The 18,950-nt window shown below is 40.6% G+C and overlaps 1 protein-coding gene across 5 annotated transcripts in view; it reads right to left on the bottom strand.

The window, feature by feature from the left end:
• The window catches only part of LOC108884025 (MAP7 domain-containing protein 1), a 100,913-nt gene that overhangs the window by 52,235 nt on the left and 29,728 nt on the right, over positions 1-18,950 (bottom strand). For 2 of the 5 annotated variants that reach the window (XM_051068136.1, XM_051068144.1), the window contains exons 1-2: positions 18,172-18,558; positions 535-749 (exon numbers count right to left, since the gene is read on the bottom strand). The exons of 1 other annotated variant lie outside the window; for it this stretch is intronic. Coding sequence is in view for 1 of the 4 variants with exons in the window: in XM_051068118.1 (XP_050924075.1) it covers positions 18,172-18,238 (67 nt within the window). In the remaining 3 variants the exon portion in view is untranslated. Of the gene's footprint in view, positions 1-534; positions 750-18,171; positions 18,559-18,950 lie in introns of those variants that run through there. 2 more of the 5 variants (XM_051068141.1, XM_051068118.1) reach the window with 2 other exon arrangements.

Here is an 18,950-nt window from a genome sequence, read left to right as displayed (position 1 = left end):
GCAGCCAGGTTCCAAAGTCTTGTACAAAGTCTTCTTAGAACAGTCCAGGTTATTAGCGCCACATAAATGCCAGTGGTTTTGGACTGAGATGCTCAACAATTACACACAGTTGGCAATATATTTGGTACACAACAATTACAACAATAGTCCTGCAATAAACCCTCCCTCCAGTGTTGATTCAATTATATGATAATTTTGGAGGATGTTGATTGTGGTGCTGTATTGAATTATGTCCTACTCTCATTAATTTACAGTTCAGTAGAGTTCAAGAGCACCAAAAACATCTTCCTCCAAAATGACAAGAAAGATGAATCAACAGTTTCAACACAAACTGAACATTTTGACCCTGACAAAGAAAGATTTATTGCAGGACTGTTGCATTAGGCTGCATTAGTCTAGCTAGGTGTACCTAATAAACTGCCAACTGAGTGTATGGGTGTGATGTTCAGGTGTACACATACTTTTGGTCTTGTGGTGTATGTAACAGTAATATTGACTTAAAATCAGTCAAAATCAAAACATCCGTAACTCTACCTTTCTTGGGCTGAGGGCTGCTGCTGGTGCCCGGGTGGAGGGCCTGCCATCTGTCTTGGAGGAGGCATCTGTCTTGGTGGGGGTCTCGGTTTTGGAGCTGGAGTCTGTTTTAGGAGAGAGGTCTGTGATGGCTGAGTCATCTGGAGTCAGAAGGTCTTTACCCAAAGACTTATCCCCATTCTGGATGGACTGAGAGTCTGTCTGCAGGGGCAGAGCTGCAGCACGGAAAGAGAGAGCGACAGTTTGATTAATGATTGATAACGAATTAAAGGAAAAACCTGGTTTGAGGATTACCAACACTTTATGCTTGGTTTTTACTGACATTCATCTCAGTACATCATTTAGATGATCTTAAGAAGGTTCTAGGGTTCTTCATGAGCTTCTAGTGATTACTGAGGAGGTTTAAAGATCAAGATTTTAGCAGTCATTAAGAAAGTTCTAGTTGTCCTTTAGTTCTTTTTGGAGTCAATGAGGAGGTTCTAAGGTTCCTTTAGAAACTTCTATTGATTACTGATGGGGTTCACAGTTCTTCATGTGGTTCTAGTGATAACCGAAGAGGTTCTACAGATGGAGATTTTAGCAGTCATTAAGAAGGTTCTGGTGGTCCTTTGCTCTAAAGGTGGTAGTGGTCAGAAGAGGTTCTATGGTTCTACATTCTGGCAGTCAAAGTTCAAGGGGTCGTTAGATTAGGAGGTTTTAGGGTCAATGAGGAGGTTCGAGGTTCCTTTGGAAAGTTCTGCTGGTTATTGACAGGGTTCAGAGGGTCCTTTAAGCAGTTCTAGTGGTCATTGAAGAGGTTCTATGGGTCTATGATCTAGGATCACTCTGAAGGTTCAAGTGGTCCTTCAGAGACTCTAGGGGTTTAAGTGGTCACTGAAGAGGTTCTACAGATGGTTTAGGAGGTTTTAGCATGAACTGAGGTTCTACAGGTTAGGTGGATTCAGGGATCACCAAGAGGTTCCAGATGCCCTTTGGGAGGTTTTAACAGTCAAAGTTCTAGGGTAGGGTTGTAGGAGGTTTTAGGGATCAATGAGGGGTTCTAAGCTTCTAGTGGTCACTGAAGAGGTTCTTCCCAGTTCCAGTGACTATTCAGGATGCTGTAGCTGTCTTTCTAGTGGATTTAGGGGTCCTCAAGGTGGATAAACACCTATGGGAGTTTTTATTATTAGACAGTGTCCCCCACTATCAGCAAAATGTTTTGCTGTTGTGTCATTCATTATCAGCATGTAGTTTCCAAACCTTCACTATAAACCTGTAAAACCAACAGTGTCTTCATTAACACTCTCACTTCATTATAAATCATTAACGTCTCCTTCACACTTTATTCACACACATCTGTGGATGTGTAGTAAGATGCTACACTCCCACCACCATCCCTGAAGGCTGCAGTCCTGCAGAGAAAAAGGCTCCTGTCAACAGTGTTTAACACACCAGCAGGAGGTGAGATGAACGGCGTGGGAACAGACCTAAGCTTTATTTTACACAGTGCAGGCGAACCAACAGATTAACAGTAAAAAAAAAAAAAAACAGAGAGATGAAGATACACATGATTTTCCCTGTAGGGGAGGATGAAAACACTGGAGATTGTTGTGTAAAATTATTTTATAACTTGCTTCCTTAAAAAGAAGTGCTTACATAGCGATTATCAGGGGAACAATTAATGCTAGATTTGCTTAATTATCCCCATAGAACCACCTAAAAGGATTTCTAAATCCCTTGACTTCACCGAGGGCACAGAATGCTCCAGATAATAATTTAGTGAGTGTGTCATTTTTTACAGCTGAAAATCCATTGACACAATGTTTCAAAATTGTGTAGTAAACAAAGTAAAAATGCCAGTTTCTGGTTTCTGCTCCTGCTCCAAATTTGATAATCTCTGCTTTGTAAACTGAATATCTTTGGGATTTGGGCCGTTGGTTGGACAGAACAGGCACCTTAGATTCTGGGGAGTTGTGACTTCACCAGTTACTGACGGTACTGCATTTCCATAAACTGCAAGCAACAGAGGAAGAAGATAAGAAGATATTAGGAGTTTTAATCCATTATATGGGTCAGGATCCAAAAACACTACAGTTCCCATAATGCATCTCAGTAGCATTGGATTATATGCATAGAGGAGGGCTGCTTGACAGTATTTACTGCGGCATAAATTTAGATTTTGCCATTGTGTTTACACTGAGGCAGCTTGTACGGTCCTCTAACACCTCTGGTTATTGTGGCAATGTCGTAATCAATAAACAGGACTTTTTACTGTCAGTGTTGCTTTTTCAGTCAATGTGTCAGGGATTTGGATCAGCCAAAAACAAAGATTCCTGTCTGTATTTTTAAGTCAGTAAACAGTTTGTTAATGGATTTAATATTTATGTACATGAAAATTACTTGATGATTTTATACACATTGTCCCTCTCATAACGCCCGTACTTTTTAATGCAGACTGTTAAAAAGTGTAGTTTTAAATCAGAATAATTGAAAAAGAAAATATTCATTATCTGCAGCCCTGGATTTACTTGTGTAACATAAGCATCTTGAATTCTTTAAAAACTTCCTTATATAAGCTCCAGTCATATCTCCACACAGATCCAGTCATGAGCCAAACTTACTGACCTCTGACCTTCATGAAATGTGACAAAGAGGTTGCAAAAGGCCGCAAAGCACATCCTGTTTTAATCCCTGGCCTGACTTTGTTTTCACACTCGGCCGCCCTGCTGATACCGTCAGAGTTCTTCTGCTCAGCTGCTGCTTGTCCGACTCCCTCCCCTCCCTCCAACTGTCACACTGGAGTCGGTGACAAACTGCTCAGAGCTGCAGTGACGCATGGAGGGAGTGAAGAAGGAGCAGGAAGGAAGACAAGGGACAATTTGTGAAGGACATGTCAGGAGCGAGAAGGGAGATTTATAGAGAAAGAGGACAATAAGAGAGCAGAAAGAAAATGGTGCAGCAGGCTTGTTTTGTAATGAAAAAAGGAGTGTAGGATTTAAAAAGACAAAAACGCAGAGAGATAAGACAGGAACAGCGAGGCGCAGAGCTGGAGAAAATAATGAGCCAGGAAGCTCAGAGATAGCGAGGTAAGGGAAGGTGAGAGGCTGGAGGCTGGAGGCCAGCTCACAGCTCGTCTCAGCCAACAATAGGCAGATGGAGCGTGACGCTCTCCTCGGGCCCGTCCAAACGCTCACCGAACCACATAAATCACAGATTAACACTGGGCTTCTCTCCAACTGCCCCCACTGTACTAGAGCGCAGGGGCTTAACGCACAGGCGGCACCAAAGAATACTAATGGAGGAATAATAGGATGTTAACTAGGGCCCCATGTGTGTTTGTGTGGATAAGAGGGAAACTTTAAGAAAAGAAGATGCAGGATCATGTTCAGACAAGACGCTACAACCACTACCTGATGTTGAAAAAAGGATTAGGATTTGGCAAAAAGAGGATTGCAAGTGCTCCTCCTTACGTGAGGAGATTACCTGCTCGTCGAGTGTGGCTGACTTTTGGAATTTGATTAGTTTACCAGCCTTATATGGCTTGCAAGAGAGATGGAGGATCAGGAAGACTGAGACCACAAAAGAACAAGTCAGTAACAAGTGGAGCTGATTATACTGCAGCAATGACACTGTCCGTGTTTCTCTACTGAGGGTTGAATGTTTTGATTTTATTCTGTCATTGATTAAATTGGTTTTCTGTTGTCTTTATCTATGGTTTTATTTAATGGATATTTATTCCCTATGGTTTCATAATCATCAGTGGATGATTAGGACGGTAAAAATGTTTTAAAACTCACTGTCTTACTATAAATAGAAAGTGCCAAACACTTCTGTTGAGTCAATACTGGAGAAGATAATTTTCTTGGAGAGTCCTAATATCCAGATGTTCCACTTCTTGCTCTTGACTGCTTCTAAAAATCTAAGAAATTAAAGTTTATTTTAGAGTGTCTCGCACGCTGTAGATCATCACCAAATAAATAAAATGTCTAACGTGCATATAAACCAACTGCTGCAGAAAAAAAAAACTACACAAACAAAAGCAGACGACAAGATCCTTCTTATGACTGTGATTTATGCTGCAGACTTGACTCTAACCAGTTATTACTGTAAGTACAGCATGGGTGTGGCTGTTGTGTGCTTTAAGTGAAGAGTGAGAGATGACAGGAGTTTGGTTAAAGTGAGACTACAGTGTAAACATTTGAGAGAAGTTGTTGCATGAAGAGAATAAATTATAAATATCAATAAATGTCAATAAATCTGCTTTGAAGTCATCACATAAACATGCTCCTCAGGATCAGAGCTTGCTTGCAAATCCTCACGTTTTTAAGTTTTACACTGCAAAGATTAACTGCTAAAAGTGAATTTGGTGCATGTTAATGGTGGTGATTTGCCAAGATGTAACCGAATACAGGCTAAAATAAATGGGGCTCGAGCTGTAACAACAGAGTTCATGGCATCATTAAACCCTCTGTTAATTACTGAGGCTCAGGATGTCCCACTGACAATAAATGCATCTTATAACAACTGTTGTGCTACATTCAAGGTGCAATTCAGAGGTAAAATTTCACAATTTCTTCCAACATACAACCAATGACTTATTATTACTTGTTAAAACTAAAATTATAATATCAAAATTATTGGTTGTAATATGCAGCCTTAATATTAATGGACCTGTTTCAAATCATTTTGCTGCTACAACAATAAAAATTCATTCAGCCTTGCAGAAACATTCGCTCTGCGTCACGTCAAAATATCGCATGTGATCAGCCATTCATGTGACAGGCTCCATTTAACACAGAGACACAGATTCAGCATGATGTTCGCCCGTCGCTTGCTCCCTCCCTCTCTCCCTGAGCTCCTCGACCCTCTGCAGCCATCTCAGGTTTCTGTGCCACTGTGACAGACTTTATAAATAGCAATAAGCACCATACTGAGAATGTCGGCCATAAAAGGGGCTGGCTTCTGTCGAGGCACCTTGGGATGGCACAGTGGCCACAAACTGCAGCATGTGGTGCACCAGATTGAAACTTTACTTTGTTTGTGTGTGGGCCACATTGGCTGGTAAGATCCAAACCCATCTGGTGTGAAGACTGTTTTAACCAATAAGCAAATAAAACGGGTTAGAAACGTCCAAATGAGAGCTGGTAACCTGCCAAACTGAAGCCACATTAAATTTAAACCACAGCTGAAATTTAAAAATTATGATCTGGTGGCATGATACACGAGAAACACAAGCTCTGTTTTCTTTAACAGCTGCGAAACTATGAAGGTTTGTGACTGGTGTTGTAGTTCAGTTTGAAATGCACTACATTTCCCAGAATTCCCCTTTAAAATGCCCTGAGAACAGGTGTAAACTTGTGCATTCAGCTGTGTTATTAGCTGTGCACAAGCAGACAAAACAAAGTCCCAGAAATGCTAAAAGATACATTCATTTTTAGGTTAAATAGGGATTTAGGTGTATTCTCCCTTTAATTAGCCACCATCCACACAGGTTAGAGACACACAGAAAGCTATATGCTAAGTGCTGCTGCCTCTCATTCATTTTCTATGAGGGGAATTCAGTCTAAAAGCTTGTAAAGTGAAACTGCTACAACCGTGATTAGAAGATAATAAACTGCACTAAACTGCAGAGACAATGGCTGCACCCATGGCTGTAGGAGGGGGGTGGCAGCAGTTGTCCATCTCCCTGCGTTAGATTTAGTTAGACTGTTAGAGCACGGACAGATTTACAAAGAGACATAGTTAGAGGCATAGATGTGTTTTCATGCTTTCACCTGCAGTTCAAATTGATTAACATGATGACATACACTGTGATTTCAACCACCTCTGTTCTCTCCCTCCTCATTTCCTGTCACTGTCTGTCTCTATTGTTCACTTTAAACTCAACAAAATGCCCAAAAGAAACACAACTTTAAACTTCTCACAAGCAGCAGGATGACAGCTCTAATGTCGTGTTCATGTCATGACTGGGAAACAGTTTGGTGCTTTACACAAATACAGATGCCTCATATCAGCCAGGAGCTAGCTAAACTGTTATAAAGCACTATCATATGAATAACTCTTGAGTTGCCTGATGACATGAACGTGTGCAAGCTGCAAACATTGAATTTCTCCCATCTCTAACATTAATACTACATGACTTTAGTGTGGCACAGTGCAGCGTACAGCCTCTGAGATGCATATATTTACTCTAGAAAAAATAATTCCACTGTAATATTAAGAAAGTGAAATTAAAAATCAGTTTACGAGTTAAATAGGAAGAATATTAAAAGCAAACCATCTTTAATGAGTTGTTTTTGAAAGGTGGAGGGGTACGGAGCCCCATGTGAAGCAGGTCACACTCTATTGTTTGCACGAGAGTGTGTGAGTGCATATGTGTGTGTGTCTTTGTGATGAGTGGGACATGTTGGATCTGGGTCAGGCCAACCTCAGGAATCCCTGGCATCCACATTTCCCTCGCACATGTTTATACAGCAAATATGTGTCTTTTGTATGTGTCTGCATGTGATGGAGACTGAGGATCATCCAGAGAGGAGGAAGAGACTAAATCTCTCTGTTTTTTCTACCTTAAAATGCACACATAGACTAATTTTAGTGTCAAGGAGCACACGTGCACTTGATGGATGCTTCCACCGCCTCTTCCTCTGTGGATTTAAAAAAGAAAAGGAAACGCTCTAGGGCGACAAGCATCCACCACGCCCCAGGGAAAAGCAGAGGAAGAACATTCCTGCGACTTTTGGTGCTGAGAGCAACAAAAGCCAAAGAGCGCACGCCTCTAGTTTGGGGCGTCAAGAGAGCTGAGCGCATGTGAAACGTAAATATCAGTGTACAGGATCTGCTGTCTGTTGTACTGAGCTGAAAATCTACTTCCCCAGCTTCATCATGCAACAAACAACAATAGAACTAAATAAACCAAAAGGTCACTGAGTCCAAAACCAAGCATGCATGATCCAAAAAAAAGAAACAAATGAAATGTCAGAAACACAAACTGCCTTCGAGGGCACAGGAAAACTTCAGGTCTTGTGCACGAACCTTTGAACCCCCACCCACCCGTCCGAGTTTCTCCCATTACACCGTGAGAGGTCACCAGACCAACAGCTGTGTTTATCATGAGTTCCAGGACGCAGCAACAAGCAACAGCAACAACAAGCAGAGCTACTAATCACTGTCACAGAAAGAGAAACGCTGCTCGTCTGTAATGATGAAAGAAGAGAAACCTTTTATTTTAAAGCTAGGTCTCAATTACAGACCACTCGCTCTAAAACGAGCGTGTCAGCTGTTATATGGAGCTCGCCGAGTCTGGCTGGAAGTGAAGTGAACTTTTCCATTCTGACACGGCACATTTGAAATGATAAATGCGGCAGATTTACCACTGAAATTCTCAGGTTTGAAACAACTTGCCTCTGATTTCACACAGAAGAACTGTGACGCTAAAACACAGAAGCTAAAGCTACCTGTCCCTGATCCATATACATCTGAAAATAAAGCAGCAGAATTGCTCATGTTTTGCACGGTGGAGCTATTTAGCTCCTAGCTAGCTTCAAACACAACCCTTGGTTGGATGCTCACTACAGAAAGACATACTTGGACATGCAACATTGTAGTTGCAGTAGATTAATGCATTGGAGTTAATGATAAGGACATGGAAGTAATGCTACTGACAGTTACTCAGCATTATCTATGTAAAGTTTGCCAACATTAGCCACTGGTCAAAACCAGCTAACCAGTATGACTGTAGCAGAAAACCCTGAGTGCACTGATTTTGTTAGGATGTGTCTTATTGCTTATGAACTGAACGTGTAAGTTGTAGGACGAAAAGTATGTTACTACATCTTTCAAAAGCTTCACTTTGAAGGGTCTTCAGGGACTATTTGTTTACTAGAAGGTATTTCCAAAGAAAACAGTTTATAATGAGGTCTGAAGATTATTCAGAGACCAAGATGATAGGGTTTTTTTTTTTTTTTTAGTTTTTTTTGGAAAGATGCATCGCTGATAAATTTCCCAAATGTAATTTTTCAATGCAGTCAGACCATAAAAATGAACTCCCTAATATTGTATAATCATTTTAAAACCTTGATCTCAAACTTTCCCGCCTCGACTTGTAGCTGTTTTAACAAAATGACTGTTTAACTGATCTTATTTTAGCCTTATCCGTACTTTATTGTCCGTTATTCTTACTTACTTATATGGGTTTTATTTGCTGTTTTTTTATGTAGTCTTAGCATCATTGAAAATGAGGGCTATCCTCAATGTATCTCAGAGAATTAAAAACAGACACAGTATGGGTTTTAACATAAGAGCTAAAATAGATTCAGTCAGAACAGCGAGGGAGGAGGCGACAGGATGTTACTCCTCTGTAAACCAGAGTGATCTCCAGATGCTTTTAACCACAGAGAAGTGGGTTACCCAGTCACAAAGACATAAAACAGAACCAAGCATGAATCATATATAGACTATCTATTATTCACTTTTTCCTTCTTCTCTACTCAGCAGCTCAAGGTTGGTAGCTACTAAAAATAAAGTCAAAGGTTACGCAGCGAGAAACGAAGGAGAGAGGATTTTTAAAACGCTGAGAAAAGCTACTCTGCGAGGGAAAATAGCTGAGGTGTGGTTTTGTTGTGACTGAGGCTGTGGTCAGGGAGTTTTACTTCCTCAGCCGTGACTTCATCCTTAGGTCTCCTCGACATAGCAACGGCAAGCGAGGCGCACGATGTAAACAAGCACAAGTTAAACACAAGATACGTTTGTGTTTAGGCTGAAGGCGACAGAGAGGAGAGAATGAGCTGAGCATTTACCACACACTCTGTAAGGTTGTAGGCCTGAACTGTTAGTCTGGCATTTTCATCTGTTGACTTAGAAACACTAGACGTGAAAGGCCAAACAGATGCTTTATGACAAAGAAGAAAGAGACTAACTAATACTAACTCTAACGCATGTCCGAATCACCATGGATCAAGAACTGTAAAGGATGGAAAACTGGAAAAGCAAATTTACCGCAAACTTTAACCGAATTTGGAGAAAATTAGCAAAAGAAAACACAAATTAATGTTCATTTCTTTCAACTACTGTTATACAAATACCAGGAGTTTGTTTTATTAAGATAAGATAGATAGATTAGTGACTAGCTGGTGATCACAGTGGAGCATTTAGCAGCTACAGAGCCAGAGACTTCCCTCTGGAGGTGGTGGAGACCAAAAACAGAGCAAAAAGAAGGGCAGACAAGCAACAACAGACACATAACAATGTTCATCATAAAAAGTGACAGTATGCTAATATTGTGAAGGTTTATAATTCTTAAGATACTGAATATGGGGGGTTGCTGATACAAAAGTAGAGATAATTTGACAGAAAAAGTTACAAAAAGTGAAACAAAGACAGACACAGAAAGTAAACAGGGATCTGCAGTAACAGTGAGCTGCACTGCAGCTGATCTACGTCCTGTTTATTTCTCTCAGAACCACAGACCACCAGCCTCCTCCAGACCCTGACCCTGAGTACCGCATCAGAGTGTCTAATCTTCTTTGATTTTCTTCTGATATTCACATCTATTTTTCAGGAGTGTACTCCTACTCCTGATTCATGGCTCTATTTTTTTTTTTACTGAAAACAAATGGAAACACCGGAATCAAGTCAACACACTTGTATATAGACCACAGCTGCCCCTCTGTGCCCTTGTTTTGGACTCATAAAGTAGGGCATAACTGTCTCTGGCTGACTAATGTTGACCTGGCAGCGTTGTGAGGTGTGATGAAGGACTAAGTTTAATCTCAGCTGAGGTCTGGTTTCAGAGCTGTGAGGGGTCGTCTGTGTGTTCGGTGTGATCGCAGCAGGTCAACAAATGACACAGGGAAAGCTGGATAAAGCAGTTAATATACTTCTTTGTCTACATGAGATGTACTGTGATCAGATAAATATTTGGTTAAAATAAAGGTGATATGATCGGTTGATTGACACGAAGTAAATTGGCAACAATTCTGAGTTTTTGAGGCAAAAATGCAAATAAATAAATAAATTGATTCCAGCCTCTAAAATAAGAATATTTGTTGGTTTTCTTTGACTTATAATAATGACTTATATAATGCATGACTTATATAATAAACTGAATATCATTGGGTTTTGAATTGTTGGTCAGACAAAACAGTTAATTTAAATATATCAGCTCAGGTTCTGACAAACTGTGACGAGCATTTCTCCTGGTTTTCTGACATAATATAGACCAAACACTTCTTTAATTAATCAAAAATAAGAACAATTGTTAGTTGCAATCCTGTAGTTATAATAACAACTACTAACAGAAAGTTAAAAAAATATTATGAGGGACCAGGGACCCCTGAGATGAGATGAATTATAATTATTATTTTAACTGAATAGTGAAAATCTGGTTATTATGAGGTTATTATTTTCAGTCAAACAGGAACAGATGTGCCACTGTTTTATCTGTCTGGAGTCATCCCTACGCTTTAAAAGATTTTTTAAAATGATCTTTTTGGCTATAACACCATGGATCTGCAGATGCAAAAAGTTGCAGCTGGAGAAGAAACTGACATTCAGACTCAAAATGGAGAAACTGAAAATGGAAGTAGAGCTGAACTCTCAAAAATACTGATGTAGATACAGTATATTTCCCAACTATTTTGAATGTGTGATAAACATTATTAGTTACTAATCTTGATGTTTGCCATTTTTTCTGTCCTTTTTGTTCCTGTATCAGCAGCTTGACCCTTCTGATACATGAACCCAGCAGAAAACATCAAACATCTGTGGACTAAAAAAAAAAACATAAGATATTATATCACTTTGGAGAGAAACAACATACCGGAGGACACCGATGAAGCCTCACAGAGGTGAAACAGCCTCTACATGATTTACTGCAGACACATCAAATCTGGCAACCAGGAGCTGTGTAAACCAACTGAAAGCCTTCAAGCAGAAAGCCTGAGGAAAAGCTGACTGGCATTTTGCAGCAGCCTGGTCTTCATCTTCCATCCCAGAGCAGAGCCTTTCAAGGATCATTTCGGGGAATTAAAGGGCACAATGAGCTGCTGGCTGGGTCACCACAGCTCGGCATGGGTAAAGTGAGAAATGGTGTGGTGTGGCGTCACCGTGGAGGAGACTGCAGTGGTCATCAATCCACTGGTGCAGCAAGAGACGCTGCATTTTAACTGCTTTAATGCAGCTCATCTGCTGCTCAGAAATCTCCGTCTGGAGAGCAGGAGAACACTTGGAGAGGTTTGAAAAGAAAGAAAACATCTGACACACACCACATGACGACAGATCCTCACACCACCAGAACTCAAAGATGTTTGTTTTAATTCAAGATGGCTGATCATACGCACTGTTGTCCTGTCTCCCAGATGAAATCAGGATGCAGTCGTACAGTCCGTTGGCAGCGAGCATCCGCCATCATCTCTGCTCTAATATTAGAGCCTGTGAGTCCTGTGACTGAGATGTTGTGTGGTGGGTGACACGTGTATATGTGTGTGTGATTGTGAGTTTAAGTGGGCATGAACAGCGAATGCAGCTACATCAGGGCTGTTATCTCCACACACACACACGCAGAAGCATACATGCACTTCAAAACAGGAGAGGGGGGTCGCATCTGTTAGAGATTCCCCTGAGGTTGGAGAAACACATCAACAGAAACCAGTTTGCGAGGCTGCGTGGGTAAGGAGGGATGAGTGCAGGACGGGAACCAAATACCGAATTCAGTGAAGGAAAGACTTGCTATTATGGGGAATTTTTCATGTGTGCATCTTGTTTGCATGAGGTCTTGTTTACAGCTGATATTTTACACTAAATATGAGTTCAGCTACATTAATATTAATCAATTAAACTTTAATAGATAGTCCAGCGCCCCAAGAAGTAAAAACTGGAGGAGAGAGGATTTAGAAAGCAGTTGGGGAGAGCCTCTAGGTTTGTTATTAAGGCCCTGAGGACACAATCAATACTGTAGGCTCACTCTCATACATCAAAGTGAATTTTCAGCTTGAATATTTAAGATACGTTCAAGTGCAGAAAAACACTGGACTGAAAGGCCAAATTCATGTGACTGTTTGGAGCAACTAAGGCAGGATTTTAGACTGATGGTACTTTTTTTTAAATACCAACATTAATGTCTTTGTTTCATTAAAGCCATATTGTGTAACTGTTTTACCTTAAAGTAACAGTTTCAGGGAGAATGGAGCCTCTGTCATTCCCACTCTGCTTCCCGAACACTTGTTCTTCCTCTGTGTAACTTTGGTTTTTCAGGTACAATCTCCCTCTAACTGAGTGATAGTCAGCGTCTTAAACTGCTGGAATCAGGCCCAGAAAGTTCAAGAGTAAAGCTGAACTAAAGATCAGTTAAAAAGACTTAGAAGTCATTAAAAACCAAAATTATAAATGGAGTTTGGTGTGTTTGTTACAGCGACAGCACTTCCTGCTCTAGAAGCCAAGGATCATGGGTAACATACACCACTTGGTTGTGTTTAAGTTCAGCGAGTGGGACTATAAGCCCACATGTGATTGATAAACTTTGTTTTCTGTACATGAAAACGAGCTAACCACTCAGACTCAGAGATTAATTATCAGTCGTGGCTGCAGAGGGCGCTGCTGCTCAGCACAAATTACATCTTGTTGCTTTAAAGCAACAGAAAGATTCTCCTTGTTTCTCCTCAGTTTTCTGACACTTAATAAGCTAAATGGTTAATGAGTTAATCATGAAAATAATCAGCAGATTTTTCTCATGACTCCTTCCATATTAGCTCTAAAATAGTCCCAGATGAGTAAAGAAGTGTAGGTGTTGCTACAATGACTCTAATCTACAACATGTGATATGACACTTCCCTTTATGACAAAACTCTGCCTCACACCGTTCCCTAACAAGATTATGCTGTGAACAGGATTATCATTATCAATGACTTCTTCTTTTATGAATGCCGGATACGAAGGGAAACATGACTAATCTGTGCATAAGCTCTCAGGAAGCTACATCCTTCTCCTCCTTCTTCATACTAAGCAGCAGAGAGAAGCGTTTCCTCTGCTTTCCTGTGTGAGCGGGTGGTGTCACGGCTGTGATTTATGGCAACTGGTCACAGGGATCGCTGACGTGGAGCTCTGGTCTGCTCCATCCCCTCCTCCTTTCTCCCTCTTCTTCTCCTTCTATGTTTTAGGGATCCACTCAAACCACAACAACACACCTAAAACCTAGACTCCCCATCCAGTTTCTCAGAGTCATTCTAGCCGACCCCATCCCCACCCGTCCCTCCCACCAGCATGTACAAGTATTCGAGCCCCCGGGCCGCAAATGAGACACAGTTGGCAGAGCTGTGTGAACTTGAGCCCTGTCCGACTGCAGGAGATCAGAGGAGCTTTGTCTTCTGGGTTTTCTGAGGCTCTCCTCATGATTCTAATAAAAAAAAACTGTCTTAAAAACTCTGCAGTAAATCAGAGGTTAGGATTAAACAATTTAAGATGGAACATTAAAGTCGATTTAATCATTGATAAGGAGAAAATTCAATGTCAGCTATTCAGATAAGTGATTAATCGTTCGCTGTGAGCCCATCAGTGGTAGAAAGTACATTCACTTTACAAATTTAAGGTACTTGTACTTTACTTGAGTATATCTCATGCCACTTTACACTTATACTCCACTACATTTCAGAGGGAAATATTGTACTTTTTACTGTCAAACTGCACCTTATACTGCATTTCTGCTGCTTGCACCCTTGTACGTTTTATTCTATTTTCATTGTTAATTATTCTGCACAATGACAATGAAGTTCTTTAATCGTGAACTAGTTACAGCAGGACACTTTGTTATAGATTAAACTGCTCAACACTGTATACAAGTACAGCTTTTACAGCAACAATTAGTTAATTAGTTGACTGGTCGATTGGCAGGAAACAAATAGGCTAACAACGATGCAAACGACTGCTAGCATTAGCCTTAGCTATAGCTATGACACAGAAACATCCAGCCCCCTAAAATAATGTAGTATGAAATGCTCCTTCGCAATGGAAGTAACGCTGGATTAGGTGCTACTCTAGGCCATAAGCAGTAAGCTAGGTAGCGGAACATGCTAACGTTTGTAGCTCACAGTAGAGCAGACTGTTTTATCCACTCATTGCATTTTCATTTCTTGTATTTTTGAATTTGAGAAAAAAAACTCTAAAGTTTTTATTTACTAAGTCTTAGTTTTGCTGAGTATTTGCTTTTCGCAGGAAAGGTCAATTGTTCTACAATCATTTAAAAAGGGAAAAAGCCACAAATTCTCTGGTTCTAGTTTCAAAACTGCAAGAATACGCATTTATATCATTGTAAACTGAATATCATTAGGTTACAAGCAATTAGAAGACAGTGTTTTGGACTGAATAATCAGGAAAATACTCAGTAATGAAAATAATAATTATTTACAATCCTACATGTAAGCATTTCAACTCTGTTTACAGGCTGGAAACCCCAAACCGAGGTTACTTCTTTTTCTGAGTTTAATAGCAGAGGATGACTAATGATAGGGGCAAATCAAAAGCCAGTGGAGGAAGGTTTCTAGGCCAAAATCTACATTTCCAGGCTGGCTGCGATGTTGAAGCTGTGCCAAGAACATAACGTCAGCATGACTGGGGGAAGTTCGCAGGGCCAAAGGGAGTCCACGTCTCATGATTACTTCCACAGAGGAGCAACTCAAAACCCTGACTGCCAGGCAACAAGAAGCCTGGAAAAAGTTAGTATGGTGGCACAGCAGGGAAAAAAAGGAGTTATAATGTACACAATCGTTTAGAGAGAAATGCAGAGGTTTTCTTGCCTGCAACACACAAAAAGTGAATTGTTTCAGCGAAGGAAGCCAGTGCCACTCCTATTGTGAGCCACAAACAGAGAGTCTTTGAACATGTCATGTCTTGGAGAGGCTTGGTTTGACTCCAGCACTCACCAAGTAAGTAAGAAAGGAAGCCGCTAGCTGTGTTTCCACAAAAAAACTCCAGCTTTGGTCTTTTCTGCTTTGACTGTAGCATTGAGTTGAGAAACACCAGTGGGCATGAAAACAGAGTCTGATTAAGTGGCGTAATTTTGCTGGCTGACTGGTTTCAGGGGGTATGAGGGATGACAGGGAGGATGAGGTCAGGAGGGATAAGTGTGTGTGTTAAGGGGGGGCTGGTGTTGAGGATTTGGTCGGCCTAAATGCATTAGAGGCAAAACCTGCTCTTCTCCTCTTCTTTTTTGACAGGAATGAGACTCGGAGCTCTCAGAAAGGAGTCAGAGAGAAAGAATGTGTCTGTTTATCTAACGCCCCTGCCTTTTTCGGCGTCTAGCATTCCTGATAACGTCACATGTTGATCAACCCTGCTGCGTGCTGGAGCTCTCCGAAGAAGGCCTGCGACCAAAACATTGCTTTGTTTTTCATCTTAGATCTCTTTTAGGTGGGTGGATTTTTGCTCCAGGACAATATAAGCTTGTTGAGCATTTCAATAAACACTATAAAGAAGAATTAAGCTGCGTTTCTATAGTACCAAAATACAGCTTCAAAGTTGACAACCATGACTAAGAAACATGGACAGGATGGTTCCTCCCTCCTGAGCAAGCAGCATTAAGCAAACTACTATGTATTTAAAGAAAAAAGCCTCATGATTTTACCACTGTAAAGCATTTTAAGATCCCAATATCACTGCCACAGTGGTTGTTTTGTGAGATAAATGATGTTTTCTCGTCTTAACTTGATAACAAACTGAATATCTTTGGGTTTCGGAGTGTTCGTCAGGTAAAACAAGCCTTGTTGTGTTCTAGTGAATTGTGAAGGACATTTTTCACTGTTTTCTTATGATTTATAGACTAAATGATTAGAGCTTTCAGAATTGATTAATCTGCAATCGAGTTCTCCTTCAAGAGAGACCAGGATCATGACTGTAACCAAACGCAGCTATTTTATTACCTCTGCCAAGAAGGTCATGTTTTCCCCTGTATCTGTCTGTTTGTTTGTTTATTTGTCTGAGCCAATTTGCATCAAACTTGGTGGAGGGTTAACGTGTGGACCAGGGCCGAACCCATTAAATTTTCGTGCGGATACAGGTTTGTTTTATCCTCTTCCTCAACGCTACAAGACAGGGCTTTTTTCTAGATTTTCGCCAGTTTCTCAGGAAATAACATTTTAGATCTTGATGTAAAAAATCAGATGTTTGGCCTTGACATTATTGGGTTTGTGCTTCTTATTGGATTGCTATTAAAGCTACAATGATAAATCCACAAAACCAAAACATCAGCAAATACCAGATTACTGCAGCTCAATTTATGTGTCGACTGAAAAGTATCAAGAAAATGACAAGGACAAGTTGTCAAGAGGAAATAAAGCTAAAGAATCCATACCAAGATTGTCGATTGTCTGAAAATGGCAGTATCCATTGGTCTATACTGTAGTTACATACAGTACAGTACAGACACCCACACATGCAGAGAGCGAGCACCATGACAGCATGGAGCTTCGCAGTGATAAAAAGCTGCTGCAGACGTTCCTCCCTCCATCCAACGCTCTTCACATGAAGTAGAAATGAGGGGGGGAGGGCTGCCAATGAGCAGAAAGTCACCTTCTACCAGTAACACACAGGTCAAGGGGAGGTGTGATGGTGCACTGCATAAAGCTGATTTACATGTGTCATAATTCATCACGTATAACTGTACAACCAGCCTTTATTGGCATACAAGGCCCACAGTCTTATAAAAGCAAGATAAATAATTATAATGAGACAAACAACACTACAAAAAACATCCAGAAATAAAGAAAACCAACTCAAACCACTTTCACAACCAGATCTTCAGACTTTCATCGAGCTAGAATGAAATTATAAAATGACTGGTGACAGCATTTACTATGTAATACTGGGGAAATCAGAGCATGCTAGCCTAATTAAATTGTGTTTTCCAGGCTTTTGGGACCAAACTAGCAAACCTATACACATCAAAATCAAACAACCACCAGCATATTTCAGGGTTTTGTTGGGATGTGTCACTGGAAATGGTCTGTTCAGTACAAGAGGAGGTTGATTTCCTAATATCAGGTGCACAATTGTACCAATTAAATGTTCTCTGAGCCAAAGGTTCACCTACAAAACAGCAGGGATGTGTGAGAAACCATCAGCTGGAGAAGCAGAGTTACAGCTCTGCAGCAGCCTGTATCTGCGCTGCTGAAGTGCTCTTTAGCAACAAACCGAACCCCTACACCAGAAGGAGATAAATCCTGCAGGTATCGGTTTGGTAATAATGCGGTTGGAGCTGCACCAGCTTTCCAGTCAGGTCTGCCTTTAGTTGTCGTACAGCATATGGGCCATTTTTCACCCTGCGCACCACCACTGGCTGGTGTCTGGTAATGGAGACCACAGCTCCAGTGCAGCATTTCCAGGGATCTCAGCTGGTCTGGACCCGCCTGTTAGAGATGCAGACAACCCTGCTTTTTTTTTTTTTTTTTTTTGTGGAGGAATTAGTACAGTGGGTTGCCAGGGGTGACAAACATCCTGTTTTCTCAGATTTTGGTGGGAGGAATCTGACACGATGCGTTACAGCAGCTGTTGAATCTAATTTTTTCACTGTCCAAACACAGAATCATTATAATTGAAGACAACATAATAAATATTCACCTTAATTCTACTCACTCATGACCCATTTTATTTATTTCTATCGCCCAGGATACTCACATTTCTCTGTTAGTGTCAGCTTCTCCTCGAAATTATTTCCCAGCTCCTTATAATCCATTGTCTCCATTCAGGCGGATCGCAGTCCCTTTCCAGTTGCTGTCATTCCTCAGAGTCGCTCAGAGCACAGGAGATGAAACTCCCGGTACAGATCGCCCAAACACGCCCTTTGTAAATCCAACCGGAATAGAAGAGGAGAGGAAAAAAAGTGAGCGAAAAAAAATGATGTGGAAATAAAACAGGATCCGACTGAAAAACAGAGAGGAATGTTTGAAATGTTGAAATAAAAGTCAACTGGTGTCAACGTCTTGTTAAAATTAGAGACTCGGTTCAGTCCAGTGGGTCTATAGGTCTTTACTGGAAAACGTACAGTGTGAGAATAAAAAGGCTCAGTGAGTCCTGTCACATAAGTGGAATTAGAAAGAATGGGGACGCACACTTCCGGTCAGAGCTTTCAAAAATAAAATAAAAGCGTACCCATCTTACCTGCAGCAAAAGATATCAGCTTTGGTAGATCACAATCTCAACACACTACACAAAATTATTATTACAGTCATTTATTATTCAAGATTTTGCCCCAGATTTTCTTTATGACACAGTGGAAGAGCCACAGTGTCATTTAATTGAAACTCATACTGACATTTGTTTATGGCTTGATGTTCTCTGTCTTTAGGTGGAACATTAGAGAGAGCATAGGAATAGATATTTTATATTTTTACCCCATTTGCTAAATGTAATTTAATTATTTTCTATTCATCTCTATTACCATATTTAACTGTTAT

Source organism: Lates calcarifer, linkage group LG3, assembly GCF_001640805.2.
Source record: "Lates calcarifer isolate ASB-BC8 linkage group LG3, TLL_Latcal_v3, whole genome shotgun sequence".
Lineage (NCBI taxonomy): Eukaryota > Metazoa > Chordata > Actinopteri > Centropomidae > Lates > Lates calcarifer.
Note: the sequence above shows the minus strand (reverse complement) of the source record. Positions and strands in the feature narration are given on the sequence as shown.